The sequence below is a fragment of the Podarcis muralis genome, chromosome 1 (assembly GCF_964188315.1).
Source record: "Podarcis muralis chromosome 1, rPodMur119.hap1.1, whole genome shotgun sequence".
In the NCBI taxonomy this organism is placed as follows: Eukaryota; Metazoa; Chordata; class Lepidosauria; order Squamata; family Lacertidae; genus Podarcis; species Podarcis muralis.
The window spans coordinates 10958248-10974865 of record NC_135655.1 but is presented as its reverse complement, the minus strand read 5'-3'; the positions used below and the strand labels follow the sequence as shown (position 1 = coordinate 10974865).

Here is a 16618-nt window from a genome sequence, read left to right as displayed (position 1 = left end):
ATTTACCTTCCCGCCAGAGTGGTACCTATTTATCTACTTGCACTTTGACGTGCTTTCGAACTGCTAGGTTGTTCCCTTAGGTCTGCTCTTATCAGACCACAGGCTGCTGCCCAACTCTGAATGGGGCTGATACATCCAGCTGCTATTTGTCTGCGAATCTTCAATGAAATAACATGAAATATCAATATTTCAAAGGGGGGAAGCATGTTCTTAACTGCCACTTAGCTAGTTAAACTAAATATCCTTGCCATCAATGCGTATGAGGCTTTGTAGGGTTTTTTTTTTTAAGTCCCCTAAGGAACGTACAATTGACATTTCAGCAGTGATGGCGGGACAACTGGGTTAGCAGGAGAAGAGGCAAGAAAAGAAAGAACAGTGAATGGAAGGGGCGAGATTATTAGAGAGAGAATATGAGCAAAAGCAATTACATATATTTAACTTGGGTTGGGGTGGAGAGTGAAGATAAAGGGATTAAGCCAAAGGTGTTTGAAAAGGTGGCTTTTAAGCAGAGATGCTGGCAAAGTTCTCCTGAGTCAAGATAATTGACTTGCGAAAGAGCACCGTAAAGAGCAAATGAGCTTTTAAAGTGTCAGTGTAAAAACATAGCAGCACAGTTCCAAACATCTTCTCTTCCCTCTTTGCCTGTCTTCTTTCCAAGACACGTTCTAGCTTGCAATATGCAACGCTCCCCTCACTAACACAAGAACATCCCATCCAAATTCTCTCTTACATTGAAACAAATGACGCTTCTCATCCAATATCACCCCTCCCATTCTATTCTCACTGATCACACTCTTCCACTGATACTCACAAGCACACCCTCCACCTAATCTCTCCAATATCTCCCACTCAGATGTCCGTTAACATCAATCACGCCTTCCACTCGACTAAAAAATTATTGCAGAAACACCAGGAGACGACATCACTCACTGATGAAACCATATAAAATATCAAAACAAAATCGCTACCCACCAATCGCACAGACGTACCATTCTAGGTAGTAACTCTGGTTGCTAACTCTAGTTGCTGCCTCTCAACTAAGGATTCCTTCCTCTCACCAAGTCATGGCCTCAGACATTTACTGTTATTAATCAATTTATATGGGACGCGGGTGGCGCTGTGGGTTAAACCACTGAGCCTAGGACTTGCCGATCAGAAGGTCGGTGGTTCGAATCCCTGCAACGGGGTGAACTCCCGTTGCTCAGGCCCTGTTCCTGCCAACCTAGCAGTTTGAAAGAACGTCAAAGTGCAAGTAGATAAATAGGTACCACTCCGGTGGGAAGGTAAACGGCGTTTCTGTGTGTTGCTCTGGTTCGCCAGAAGCAGCTTAGTCATGCTGGCCACATGACCTGGAAGCTGTATGCCGGCTCCCTTGGCCAGTAAAGCGAGATGAGCACCGCAACCCCAGAGTCGGTCACGACTGGACCTAATGGTCAGGGGTCCCTTTACCTTTACCTTTATTAATTTGTATACTGCTTCTAAGCCGTTCGAAGCTATAAAAGCCAATTACAAAATGCCAACCTCCTTCATTAAAGCACACCCACTGAAACACCGAAATAAACAACAGTGATTAAAATATGCTGCAAAACAATACAGCCAACATAACTGAGAGACCCCTCTCAAGAGATCAACCATAGTTTCTTCAAGAGCTGACAGAGTGCCGTTACCTCAGGGGCCTTTTGTATTTCATCAGGGAGGGCATTCCTGTAATACCAAGACTTTTTTTCAGCTGGAACGCACCGGAACTCAGTTCCGGCACCTCTCCGGTGGGCACCGTTGCCATTATAAGAGAACAAGGGAAATCTAGCACCTCTATTCCTAGAAAAATAAAGGTAAAGTCATTACCGACTCTGGGGTTGCGGTGCTCATCTCGCTTTATTGGTCATGACTAAGCCGCTTCTGGCGAATCAGAGCAGCGCACAGAAATGCCGTTTACCTTTCCGTCAGAGCGGTACCTACCGTATTTTTCGCACGATTGGACGCACCGGACCATAGGACGCACCTAGTTTTCAGGGGGGGAAATCAAGGAAAAAATATGATTTCCCCCTCACCGCAGCTCTGGGAGCAGCGGACAGGCTGCACGCAGCCTGTGCGCTACTCCCAAGACCTTCTCCCTGCTTTTGCGGGAGGTGGCGGAATTCCCCCACCTCCCGCAAAAGCCCACAGGAGCCCCGTGTGACTCCTGTGGGACCCTTCTCCCTCTTTGGGGAAAAGCCCCCAAGAGCTGTGCGCTCTTTAAAGGGTGCGCGGCTCTTGCAGGCTTTTCTGCGAGGTGGGGGAATTCCCCCACCTCCTAGAAAAGCCAGCAAAGCCGTGCAGCCCCTTTAAAGAGGGCACGGCTTTTGCCTGCTTTTGCGGGAGGTGGGAAAATTCCCCCACCTCCTGCAAAAGCCCGCAGGAGGGAGAAGGGACTGACTCGGCCAGTCAGTCCCTTCTCCCTCCTTGGGGAAAAGCCCCCAAGAGCCGCTCGCTCTTTAAAGGGTGCGCGGCTCTTGCAGGCTTTTCTGCGAGGTGGGGGAATTCCCCCACCTCCTAGAAAAGCCAGCAGAAGCCACGGAGCCTCTTTAAAGAGCGCGCAGCTTTTGCCTGCTTTTGCGGGAGGTGGGGAAATTCCCCCATCTCCCGCAAAAGCCCGCAGGAGGGAGAAGGGACTGACTTGGCCAGTCAGTCCCTTCTCCCTCCTTGGGGAAAAGCCCCCAAGAGCCGCGCGCTCTTTAAAGGGTGCGCGGCTCTTGCAGGCTTTTCTGCGAGGTGGGGGAATTCCCCCACCTCCTAGAAAAGCCAGCAGAAGCCACGGAGCCTCTTTAAAGAGCGCGCAGCTTTTGCCTGCTTTTGCGGGAGGTGGGGGAATTCCCCCATCTCCCGCAAAAGCCCACAGGAGGGTTGGAGAGTAGCGGGAAGGCGTCGCGCGCCTTCCTGCTGCCCCCCATCCTCTAGGTCTGAGGATGGGGGAAGCGCTGCTTTCCCCCCCGCCAGCCTCAAAGCCGGGTTGGAGAGTAGCGGGTAGGCATCGCGCGCCTTCCTGCTGCCCCCCATCCTCTGGGGCTGGCAATGGGGGAAGCGCTGCTTCCCCCCCCGCCAGCCTCAAAGCCAGGTTGGAGAGTAGCGGGAAGGCATCGCGCGCCTTCCTGCTGCCCCCCATCCTCTGGGGCTGGCTATGGGGGAAGCGCTGCTTCCCCCCCCGCCAGCCTCAAAGCCAGGTTGGAGAGTAGCGGGTAGGCATCGCGCGCCTTCCTGCTGCCCCCCATCCTCTGGGGCTGGCGATGGGGGAAGCGCTGCTTCCCCCCCCCCCCGCCAGCCTCAAAGCCAGGTTGGAGAGTAGCGGGAAGGCATCGCGCGCCTTCCTGCTGCCCCCCATCCTCTGGGGCTGGCTATGGGGGAAGCGCTGCTTCCCCCCCCCCGCCAGCCTCAAAGCCAGGTTGGAGAGTAGCGGGAAGGCATCGCGCGCCTTCCTGCTGCCCCCCATCCTCTGGGGCTGGCTATGGGGGAAGCGCTGCTTCCCCCCCTCGCCAGCCTCAAAGAGCAGACTCTCCTGGCTTCAGCGGAAGCAACGGGAAGCCTCCGGAGCGCAGGCTTCGGAGGCTTTGCCTTGCTATCACTGAAGCCAGGGAGCCTGCATTCGCTCCATAGGACGCACACACATTTCCCCTTCATTTTTGGAGGGGAAAAAGTGCGTCCTATAGAGCGAAAAATACGGTATTTATCTACTTGCACTTTGACATGCTTTCGAACTGCTAGGTTGGCAGGAGCAGGGACCAAGCAACGGGCGCTCACCCCGTCGTGGGGATTCGAACTGCCAACCTTCTGATTGGCAAGTCCTAGGCTCTGTGGTTTAACCCACAGCGCCACCCGCGTCCCAGAAAAATAGCACTGCGTAATACTGAGATGAGTTCTTGCTTCTGTCTCCTGCGGTATGCATGGGAAAAGCATACGTATTTGCAAAAGGTCTCAAATTTAAGGCAGTATCCAAATAGGGTGTTGGTTGGCACAAGTTTTTTGCTTGCACAGCCTCCTAACCCAGGCATAGATCCTAAATCTGTTCTAGGGTGATGGGAAATTAAAGTTGGATACCAGCCCTTAATCTCTACATCTGACTTAAAAGGAGCAGGGAGCAGGGTCTGGGAATGACCTCCACCTGTCAGCCACTGCCAATCAGTGTAGACATTACTGGGCTTGATGGGTGAATAGACTGACCTGTTACAAGACAGTTCCTATATGTAATTAATTACATATGTCACCCCCATTTTCTTTCTTAAATCATAATCTCGGTGGCGAAAATGTTCTAGAGTCAACCAATTTATGGAGATGACTTCAATTTTTCCATATAGAGGTGATGGAAAATGTAGTATTTCCAGGCACACACATTTTGTATGGAATTGGAACCAAGTTGTCGCCTGATCCTAAACCTATTTCCTTGGAAAGTATAGCTGCAGCTCAGTGCATTGCATGCGGAAGGTTCAATCCTTGCCATTATCAGGTGGGACTAGGTAAGACATGCACCAACAACCCTGGGGAGCTGCTGCCAGTCTGTGCTGCCAGTACTGAATGAGATGGAGCAATGGTTCAATTTGGGATGGAGCAGCTTCCTGAATACCACATGTTCAACACGTGTGGATGTGTGTCTCTACAAAGTTGCAAGTAACTATGTTCTACCTCCACAGTCAGTTGCCACTGAATACCAGTTTCTGGGAACGGGAAGTAAGTGGCCACAGTTGCACTCAAGCACCCTTTGGGAAGCTTCCCAGGCTGAGCTACTGTAGATGAGCCACACACACACAGTACAGCTCTTATTCCTTAAACTCTGCTCATTTGGCATCTTTCTTGTGTAGATGTGTATCCAATCTCCTCAGCTGCAGGAGAGTCTGAGAGCAACAAGAAACTGAGTCATCTGCTGAACTCTGTGACGGACGCCTTGGTGTGGGTCATTTCAAAGAGCGGGGTCCCTTTGGCCCAACAGACGACACGCTTGGCGAACTTGCTGATGCTGCTCTCACATGTCCGGCACGCAAGGTAAGGCCATTCTAGGGGGTGATCCAGATTCCCATCCTAGAGACCGTCAGCCATTTAAAAAAAATCTGTGGCAAAAAGCAACAACAGGGCAGATGACTGGCCTGCTCAAGTTTTAGGTGTCCATTTCTCTTTTCCTCTTATTTTTGTCGACTCCCCACCCTTTCCCCCCATGGAGTTGTAGTTTTCCCCCTAGTGCTGCACCCTATTTTCTATCTGTCAAATCATAACCACAATAATCTAATTCCTTCTGTTGCCCATAGCTCAAATCCTGCTTGCAAGTTCACCGTACTATAATATTTCTTTAAATAGTCCGAAAAAGGCATCCATTCTTCCAGGATGTTAGCTTATCCCGAATCAGTCCTCTGGTCTATGTATCACAATCTTTCCCAATGTTGCGTTTCCAGCTGTTGCTGGACTACAACTCCCATCATCCCTGGCCACTCTTACTGCTAGCTAGGGGAGGATGGGAGTTGTTGTTCAACAACAGCTGGGGACTCAAGGTTGAGAAAGGCTTCTGTAGCACATTATTCAGATTTCAGGCTTGCCAGATCTAGTTTGGTTTTTATTAGAGTCCCAAGAGCTCTTAACTAGAAGCAAGGGGGAAAGACAGTTGGAATGCGAGAACAAAGTGTCTCTGAGTGCGTTCTGAGTCAAGGAATTTGTTTTCAGTACCAAGACTAAAGAGAGCTCACTGTCCTTTCCCACAAGAATCCAGCCCTGGTTAGCGTTCTTCATTTTGACAACTGAATTTAGGTGGGGGGAAAGATCGCCGTTGTAAATAAGCAAGAGTCTGTATTTGAGGAGGCAACAATTTCCATCCCGTACCATGTTCATCACAAACAGCCTTGCTTCCATTCCTCCACACTTCAGCTTCCCCTAAAACCTACATCGTTCTCGCTATCTGTTGTGGCTGAAACTAACATACATTGCCAGCCAGTGTGGTGTAGTGGTTAAGAGCGGTAGTCTCGTAATCTGGGGAACCGGGTTCACGTCTCCGCTCCTCCACATGCAGCTGCTGGGTGACCTTGGGCCAGTCACACTTCTTTGAAGTCTCTCAGCCTCACACACCTCACAGAGTGTTTGTTGTGGGGGAGAAAGGGAAAGGAGAATGTTAGCCGCTTTGAGACTCCTTAAAGGGAGTGAAAGGCGGGATATCAAATCCAAACTCTTCTTCTTCTTCTACATTGGCTTGCTGATGTAGTGCAAGACCATGGGGTGTTGTTGTTTTGGAACATACAAATTGGTGGTTCGCTTTGTGCTTTGTGACCAGTGTTACAAACATGGTGGTTCCGCATTTTGAGCTAATGCTTTCTTAAGTTTATCTTGCTTTGCATTGGGATTCCAAAAACTGTGCCCTTCATTGAAAGAAGTTGGCTGATGGTTTTGTCTACAAAAGGGCTCCTTGTTCTCAGTGGGCAGTTGGGTAGTTCAAACTGAGAAGCAAATCTTAACTGCAATGGAGCACTTGGGTTTTCCCAAGGCTTCTGATCGTAAACCATGGACGATAAGGCTATCGGTATCTACTAGAGACAATGGCCATATGTAATCTGCAGGTTCTGAGGCACTATGCTGTTGTGAATATCAGCTGCTGGTGAGCCACAACAAGAGAGAGCTGTTGTCATGTTCTCCTGCTTGCTAGCTAGCTTCCCAGAGGCATCTGATTAGCTGCTTGTGGGAACAGAATGCTGAATCAGATGGTCCCCTTTGTCTTATCCTGCTGGGCTCTCCTTATGTTCTCTTGCTTGGCCTCACGGTACTCACTAATCAGGCAAGACTAGGTGGCCTTGTGCTCTGATCCAGGAGGGCTGTTGGTATGATTTTGCTGGCATCATGCTTAGTCCACTAAGCAAATCGAGGCTCTATTCAGGAGACTAGATTTACCCTCAACAGTTAACCCAAGTGCTATCAAAATACTCCATTGATGATAACATTCAGTTGATTAGGGCGTGTTGTTGAGAACGCCAAGGTTGCGGGTTCGATCCCTGCATTGGGCAGCTGCATATTCCTGCAATGTGGGGGGTTGGATTAGATGATCCTCAGGGTCCCTTCCAACTCTACAATTCCATGATGGTTCTGGTTTAGGCTGCGTGGGCCATCGCATGAGGATGGTCTCATGATACTATTTATGCCTTGGGTTTGTTCCAAAGAAACAACTCACCCTAAGGTCAGACTTTCCCCAGAGTGCATCATTTCAGCTGGGAGATGGCATATTCAAATGCTCCTTTCCACACAAACCAAATGATGTTGGAGAAAAGGCTTGCCAAAGTCTCGTCTTCCTGGCAGCTGGTTTTCTATGTGCAACAAATTCTGTATACGGGACAGCATTCAGCCACGATAGCTATGTACATTCAGTTGCAATCAGGTCCTGCTTGGAGGCTTCCCATAGGCATCTGGTTGGCCGATGTGGGAACAGGATGCTAGCCTAGATGGGCCATTGGCCTGATCCTGTGGGCTCTGCTGATGTTCTTAATTTTCCACCCATAGCCTGCAGCCATAAAGCCCAGGCACAGTTTTGCTGCTTGGTGAGTGCTGGCTATAGACTGGATCCTCCCTGTGGGCATATCTAATAAGAATGGTAACTTCTTTAGATTTTCCTTGCAGAACTAAGACACGTTATATTTTTTTCACAAGGCAAAAAAGGCTATTCAGCAGCTGCATTGCTCACAAAATTATATCATAGGGTGGTAGAGGGATCCTTGGAAGGGATCCTTAGGGTCATCTAGTCCAACCCCTTGCAATACAGGAATCTCCACTAAAGCATTCATGACAGATGGCCATCCAACCTCTGATCAAAAACCTCCAAGGAAGGAGATTTCACAACCTTCCATGGTCAAATAGCTCTTACCGTCAGAAAGTTCTTCCTGATGTTCAGTCGGAATCTCCTTTCTTGTAACTTGGAGCCATGGGTTGGAGTCCTACCCTCCAGAGCAGGAGAAAACAAGCTTCCGCCCTCTTCCAAGAGGGATATTAGAAGATGGCTGTCATATCTCCTCTCAGCCTCCTCTTTTCCAGCTTCATTCATTCTGAAAATTTCCACTGCTGTTATAAATGCGTTCTGGGTCTTCATTTCGAAGGAATTCGATGTGACTCAAAAAAGGCACCAGCCTCTGTGGTTTTTCTGTTGAGATAGCTGCTATCTCTGTCTGACGCATTCAGAACTTTAGGTTAGAGAAGTCAAGGCCTAAGTTTAAGTTGCTCTCATGTATTCAAACCCCAGTGTCAGCAACTAACTGTGTTCAACACTCACGTCTGGAAAATAATATCTAGCTGTTCTCATACAAATATCCTATTTTATTTTATTTTATTTTTGTTTTCAAATTAAGATCTTTGTACACTGCCTTGAACAGAAAGATATACTGGATTTCAATTGGTATGTTATTTTGCAAGTACATGCAGTATCACAGTGGCTGTGTTTGGATGGTAAAGGTAAAGGTAAAGAGACCCCTGACCATTAGGTCCAGTCGTGACCAACTCTGGGGTTGCGGCGTTCATCTCGCTTTATTGGCCGAGGGAGCCAGCGTACAGCTTCCGGGTCATGTGGCCAGCATGACTAAGCTGCTTCTGGCGAACCAGAGCAGTGCACAGAAACGCCGTTTACCTTCCCGCCAGAGCGGTACCTATTTATCTACTTGCACTTTGACGTGCTTTCGAACTGCTAGGTTGGCAGGAGCAGGGACCGAGCAACAGGAGCTCACCCCGTCACGGGGATTCGAACCGCCGACCTTCTGATCAGCAAGTCCTAGGCTCTGTGGTTTAACCCACAGCGCCACCCGTGTCCCTAAGTAGTTTGAGAAAGGCTCAAAAGCAATTTTTAAAGCCTCCTGTGTGAAAATGCACTTAGGTACTCAGCTGGTTTGCCATGGCAGGGACTACATTTGCAAGCTCCAATGAGGTGGCCAAGTTCGGAGAAGATGGAACAGACTGTACCACTTCAGCTGTGTGTGAATGGGAGGGGAGGCAAGCTACGAGAAAATAATGCTTGTAGGTAGAAAATTACTCCATCAGGGAGAGCAAGTCTAGGTCAGGACTCTCATTCTGTGCTAATGTTCTGCCTCCAGGGTGTTTAGAAGCATTTAGAAATGTCACACACAAACATCTCCGCCTGAAGTGGTACAGACCAGTTTACCACCTCATTCTGAATTACGTCTGCTGCAGATATCTGCTGTCTGGCTCTAATGCTTAATGGCAAGAACCTTGCACACAAATGTTACTTGCCCCCAGTTCATAGAATTGTAGAGATGGAAGGGACCCCAAGGGTCATCTAGTCCAACCCCCTGCAATGCAGGAATCTCAACTAAAGCATCCATGACAGATGGCCATCCAACCTCTGCTGAGAAACCTCCAGTGAACGAGAGTTCCACTGCTGAGCAGCTCTTACCCCAATCAGGTTTTTCCTGCTGCTTAGTTTGGAATCTCCTTTCTTGTAATTTGCATCCATTGCTTTGGGTCCAGAGCAGGAGAAAACAAACTTGCTCCACCCTCCATGCGACAGCACTTTAGATATCTGAAGATGGCTAGCGTATCTCCTCTCAGCCTCCTCTTTTCCAGGCTAAACATACCCAGCTCCTTCAACCGTTCCTTTAAGGCTTGGTTTCCAGACCCTTGATCATCGTGGTCGCCTTCCTCTGCACATGTTGACAACTTCATGGCATGGAGGAAATGAAACATTCATTGAGAGGGATGGATTAGCCATTAGCTTAACTAGAGCGGAGTCCCCAAACTAAGGTCCGTGGGCCGAATAAGGCCCGAGGGACTCGTTTATCCAGCCTGAGGCGACCCTGCCGCCCACTGCCACTGCCCACTCTTACTGGCGCTGCACTGCGCTGCACGGCTGCCCACTTCCAGGTCAGAGGAGCACCGGAAATAGCTTGTGCGCATGCGCAAGCATTATTTCTGGTGCACATCCTTGTCGGAGGAGACCCGTGCACATGCGCACAAGCTATTTCCAGTGCTTCTCTGACCTGGAAGCGCACCGGAAATAGTGTGTGCGCATACGTATGGGCACGCGCTCCCCTGCCCTCTTGCCCACCGCATGATCGGCGCTGGAGACACCGACCTGAGGTGCGGTAAATTTCCTGACCCCTGAACTGGAGCATCAGATGCATAGCAGGGGAGAGGAGGATGTCCAGTGGTTGACAATGCTTTTATTGCTTTGAGACGGAAATTCCACAGGTGCATCTCTTCTCAATAAAAAATTAATGGCAAGTCACAATGCTTAAAATGTCACAAAACATACAAAAACATGTGTTGTTTTTTTTTGATACACCAAAAAAGGAGAAAACAAGACAAAAATACAAACAAAACAGTGATAAAGACAACATTAATTACAAATCAATAAAGCAAAAAGCGGTCCTTGGACTATAGACCCGACCTCCCGTCCTTTCCTTGTTTTAATTATCTATTATTTGTTGCCAATACACATTTTTATCTTAAATTAACTAGTTATTGATTTATCCTAGGTTTCATATCTTTCTTAAATCTACTACTAAAGTTATTCAAATGCTGTGACAGAGTTTAAACTACTGTAATTGTTTTTCAAGTAAACTTTGAAGACTTCCCATTTTGAGATAAATTCCTGTTTTGGTTTGTTCTTTGTTTTTTCTGATAAACTATCTAATTCCGCATAATCTGTTAGCTTTTGGATCCATTCATGGGTAGAGGGGATTTCATCAATCTTCCACTTTGTAGCGATAAGAACTCTTGCTGCCACTGTGGCATATAAAAATATAATCTTCATTTTTTTTGTGGGATATCCAAATCTGTGATTCCCCAGGAGATAAGCTTCTGGTTTTCTCTTAAGGGAAATTTTATTATTTTTTTGTATTTCTAAGTGGATAGTCTCCCAAAATGCCTGGATTTTTTTTGCATAGCCACCACATATGATAGAAAGTGCCTGATTTATCTCCACACCTCCAGCAATTACTTGGGACACTTTTGTACATCTTTGACAGTTTCCAAGGTGTTAGGTACCATCGGTGTTGCATTTTTAGGAAATTTTCTCTTAAGATGTAACAGTTTGTGAATTTCCAATTATTCTTCCACAAATTTTCCCACGGTGGCATGAATACCCAAAGTCTTGTGACCACTTTACCATGGCCGCAGTGACCTCCTCCTCCTTGACTTCCCAGTCAAAAAATTAATGGCAAGTCACAATGCATAAAATGCCACAAAACATACAAAACCATGTAAAAGGGTCAAACTGAGAAACAAGGACACACAACCTATAAAATTATTATTTTTAAAAATATCCCTGGCCTCTTCCCTCTTCCCAGCTACTGTATTTTTCGCTCTATAGGACGCACTTTTTCCCCTCCAAAAATTAAGGGGAAATGTGTGTGCGTCCTATGGAGTGAATGCAGGCTCCTTGGCTTCAGCGATAGCAACGCGAAGCCTCCAAAGCGCAGAGGGAGCGCTCCCTCCACACTCCGGAGGCTACGCGTTGCTTTTGCTGAAGCCTGGAGAGTGAGAGGGGTCGGTGCGCACTGACCCCTCTCGCTCTCCAGGCTTCAGGGATAGCTGCCTGAAGCCTCCGGAGCGCAGCGGGAACTCGTGCTGTGCTCCGGAGGCTTTGGGTTCCTTTTGCTGAAGCCGGGAGAGCAAGACTCTCCTGGCTTCAGCAGAGAGGGAGAGCTGCGCAGCGCCCCTTCAGCGAAGTGGGAGGAGAAATGAAAGGGGCTCCGTTTCTCCTGCTGCTTTGCTGAAGGGGCGCTGAGCAAAGAGGGGGAGATTTTTTTTCTTGTTCTCCCCCTCTAAAACAAGGTCCTATGGTCAGGTGCAAAATATAGAGCAAAACTACAGTACTTCTGCTGTCATGGTCTGGGAAAGGCTTCTGGAGGCTGGGGCAAGGCAGGTGGGAAAAGCTGTTGCCTGATGGACAGCAGAAAGTCTCTCTCCCCACAGTGCATTTTAAATCTCAGCGCCTTGCTGTGACCTCTTTGCTTTCTTCACAGTAACAAAGGGATGGAGCACCTTCTCAGCATGAAATGCAAGAATGTCGTTCCCGTCTACGACCTACTGTTGGAGATGCTCAACGCTCACACCCTCCGAAACAAAGCAAAAACCTCTGCCTCTAATATCCAGGTCACCCCATCGGAACAAACTAAGAGCGCAGATGGACCTCAGCAGTGATTTCGTACCGGAACGGGAGCCCAGGGAAGCACCAAGAAAACAGCCCCAAAATTCAAAATGTGGGTGTTTGCTTTAAAAGAAAGAAGGCACAATTCTCTCTCACCTGGAGTTTTTTAATGGGATTGTACTCTGATCTTTTCACACTGGATGCAGTATGTCTTGGAAAAGCCTTGTGGGGTTGGAATGAAGAATCTGCCGGTGAATGTAGCTTTATCATCAACTCTGCACTTCTGGAGTGCCTTTTAGAGGAGACTGTTGAAGTGCCATACGCGCCTTAAACTTCATGGTTATCCTAGTTGAGTGGCAGAGCACTTTTTTTTTTGTAGAAAGAAGGAGGTTGGGTGATGCACAGACCTAGGGTTCCACTGCAAAAAAAAATGGGAGCAGCCTCTTCTAAACGAAGTAGCCTATGAAATACGCTGTACATTACAGCAGACAGGAGAGATCCCATCCACCTTAAGAAATACGTGCTGTTCCAACTTGCAAAAGACATGGATAAGTTTACCTTTGCGCAAATGCGCCTTTGATCAGTAGTGGGAGAAGGAGGTCCTCCTATTTAAAGGAAAGCACTTGGAGAGTTTGTATCCTGACCCACTTTGACAATGTGGACCAGAAGCTTATTTTTTATTATTACAAAGCTCCAGTTTGTATTGACTGTTATCTAAGCATTTGCCGTGTTTGATTTCTGTGCTCAAGCACTTGAGTGGGTGCAAGGCTTGCCCTTCTCGTTTCCTGCTGAAGACTCGTGCAACGTATTGCCATGTGTGGAGGAATTATTGCTATGAATAGTCAGAATTCGTGAGTAATTATTTCATGCTTAGCTACACAGGATCGATATGATTGTGGCTGTAATTGTGGAAACAGGTTTTGGTGTCCATAAATGTATTCATCCTATGGGAGGGGGGGGGGAAGCACAGAATAAGGTGCCTTCCGGTGGACCAATCAGAGTATGTCCCAACAGGAGCAAATGAACCTGCTATGTGCCATATCAGTGCATGAATTCCAATGCACATGCACAAACAGCTCTCCCAGTAGCAAGAGCTTCCCCAGTTACTTCAGTGGAGGAGGCATCTCTGCACACAAAAAGAGAACATGCACAAGTTAATGTGAAAGACTCATTACTCCCCATGCAAATGTGCCAGCATTTCCTGTGTGCGTTAGCTAATGCACCTCGGATAGAAAAGGGAGCCTGGAGCATGTCTGTCTTCAGGCTTCATTGGAAAGCCATGGGAAAACTCTTGGATAGCTCAGTTGGTTAGAGCATAGTGCTGATAATTCGAAGGTTGCAGGTTTGATCCCCAAATGGGACAGCTGCATATTCCTGCATTGCAGGCAGTTGGACTAGGCAAACTCAGCCCTCCAGATGTTTTGAGACTACAATTCCCATCATCCCCGACCACTGGTCCTGTTAGCTAGGGATGATGGGAGTTGTAGTCCCAAAACATCCGGAGCGCTGAGTTTGCCTATGCCTGGACTAGACAATCCTCAGGGGCCCTTCCAACTCTACATTTCTATGATTCTTACCTGCTTCTAGTATTCTTACCTGATACTTATCATGGGAAATGTCCAGCGGGAGGCAGCTTACCCCTAGACACCCTCCCATGTACTAGGAGAATCCAGTGACAACCACAGTTGCCTCTTTATTCCAGCACTGGCTGACACACACACACACTCCCAAATTTCACCTATGGGAATATGAAGCCCTGAAACTATATCAGTTTTCACGCAGTTAGAGCAATCCGGCAGTGTGCTTCCCTGCCCCATGGGCTACTGAGCCATTATTTGTATCTCGACTGCCAACTTATGCACTCTCAATTTATGGCACAAAAGCTAGAGCAAGGGCAGAAAACTTGTGACTGCCCAGATGGCAGCATTTCCAATGGACATGGATGGTGGGAGTTGGTATCCAAAAACATCTGCAGAGCCACAGAACACGCCCCCCCCCCAGCCCTGAGCCAGTGGCATGCCTTATTTTGGGCTGCAACTCCCAAACTTATGATCTTTGTGATGCCCCTTTTTTCTGAATTAAAACTGGAGGCCCCTTTCACTCCTCTGGCACACAAACAGTTTGCAATGCAGTCTGTAAAAGCTGATGCCAAAATAATCTGTTGTAACAAAAACAATGTTAGAGTCTTGCAGCCCCTCGAAGACTCCCATGGCTACCCCTCTGCACATAGAAACAGCTCAGTCCTTCACAAGTGTGACACTTTTTGTCCTGGTTCACCTGTCTCCCCATCTCTGCCTATCACTTCCCCTTCAAATCTCACCTGAAAACCCTAACCTTGTGCACTTTTTAACATGGCATCTTGGACTGTGGTTGCTCAGTGCTTGCTCCTATTCCAGTGCTCGTAGCTTCTGCCTGTTTGCTGTGGAAGCACTGTCAGATTATGTGTCATGTTGCCAGCATGCGGCCTCCTGACCAAGCCCAGTAGGGCCTCAGCAGGAGATGTGCCACCAACATGGCACCTAATTGTGCAGTCAGTGGAATGGGCGCAATCCCAGAGACGGCGACAGCCACATGTTCAACGTCACGTGTCTCCCAGGCCTTCTGCAACTTACCCTTCACTTTCACCGTGCCTTCATCTCCTTGTTGATTATATTTCACTGTTGCTTGTTTTGCTTCTTCTCTTTTGCTTTGTTTATTCTATGTCAGTTGTAATCAGGGGTCGTTTTACATCAGTGTGATGCCCGGAACGCAGCCCATTGGCACCAAATAAACATTGTGCAAACAAGCACTGCGAGACTTTTCTCCGTAATTGGACAATGTTGCAGGTGCATGGCCCTGTTTCGTATGTGCATGATGTACATAAATTGATGTCTCTGTATACATGACGAATTACGGCTAATTGTTAGAACTGACTCGTTTTAGGAGATTGTGTCTGAAGGGAAGATGGGGAGGGTATATGAAAGGGCCATCGGCTCTTCCATTCACACAGCTGGCCAGCTGATTTTGCAAACACCCCCTGACGAATCTGTGTGTGAACCAGCCCAATGAAAGTTTGACACGATGCTGTGAAGAAATATTTCAAATCTTTGCCTGGGGGATAATCTGCGAAGGCCGTGGAGATTTATTCTGTTTGCTGAGCTAAAATGGACTTTGGATGCAAATATCAAATATCAAAAGGCATCACATTTTAACAAGAGGTAGGAATAAATATCCACTGGAAAAATGCAGAGATGCTGCCAGGCATTTTTGTCTCTCTCTTACCACTGGGCCTTCTGACTCTTTGTAAAGCACAGAGTTGGGGGGGACAGGACAAGACAGGTTACTTGTTATCTGGGCTATGCATAAATGGTGACTCTGGGGGGTGGGGTACGGAAACAGTATGGAATTCATCTTCCTCAGAATTTTAACTTTCATTTAAACCCCCCCCCCACAAAGTTCTAGTTTTTAGGGATGTAAAGTTTTTCTTGAAATGCCTTCAGGGTGCAGCTGAATGTTTCAATGCCCTGAGTAGCCCATTGCCCAGGCTCACATAGAGCAAAACCTGAGCAAATTATGCAAAACTAGAGAACACATGCAAATTTACTTAATTTAAATTAGTTGCAGTTGTTTTAAATTATCTGAATTAGATCCACCCCGTACACAACCCTGGCAAGAATGTTAGAAGAGATGGAAATGCAGTTGGAAAGCTCACTATCGATGGAGACACAGATTTCCTAGTGTCATGAAGGGGATGGTCTAATCCAGAGGAGGAATAGGAGGAGCTCAAGGAGATGGATCTGGGCAATCCGGGAGAGTGTCCTAGTAGATGAGGGAGGTGGAACCAGGAACCGGAGAAGTGTCTGAGTCTGGGGAGGAGGCCAGTAGTCCGGGGAATGAAGAGAGGAGGAGGCAGACCAAGGAGGCAGACAGAGGGGTGTTCTGCCCCTTGACACTGGGCACTCCTCATCAGATACCTCCTGCTGGGGAGCTGCCACCCCACCTCAGTATCTTCACCTACCAAATGAGACTAAATTGGATGCTGAGGTGGCGCTGATCCCCATCTCCATCTGCAAGGGCACAAGAGATGCCAATGCGAACCTCACAAGCCCAGCCCACTCAAAGGAGTGCCAGTTCTGCAGAGTCCTGGGGCTCTGACTGCTTGCTGCGCTGTGTGCTCTGCCCAAAAGCAAGGTGCAGGGGGCACATCGCTTGTTGGGTGAACGTCTTGCGCTTAGCTATGTATTTATACCTCCGGTGTACCTGCTGTACCTTGTGCCTTGCTTATGTACCAATCATACTTATGCATTAAAGCCTTTGCCAGAAACCGAGCTGGGAGTTCCAAGTTCTTCCTGCCCGAGTTCCTTCTAATTCCTGGATCCAGAGGGCACTCAACAGGGTTCTGGATAAAGCCTTTTATTAATCTGCATTGGTATTGTTTGCAAAGTCATACTCATGGGCCTTTTCAGATTGAGTTTCAAAATATGACTCCTGGCTGCAGGGCCGGTTTGAGGAGGCCCTAAGCTACTGAAGGTAATGGGGCCCTTAATATGTCCA

The 16618-nt window shown here is 47.9% G+C and overlaps 1 protein-coding gene across 1 annotated transcript in view; it reads left to right on the top strand.

Moving 5' to 3' along the window:
- Positions 1–16392, top strand: part of ESR2 (estrogen receptor 2) — a 66005-nt gene extending 49613 nt beyond the window's left edge. Inside the window, exons 8-9 of the mRNA XM_028742879.2 lie at positions 4830–5010; positions 11961–16392. Of these exons, the coding sequence (XP_028598712.2) occupies positions 4830–5010; positions 11961–12138 (359 nt within the window). The 3' untranslated portion in view covers positions 12139–16392. The remainder of the gene's footprint in view (positions 1–4829; positions 5011–11960) is intronic.
- Positions 16393–16618: the final 226 nt, after the last annotated feature.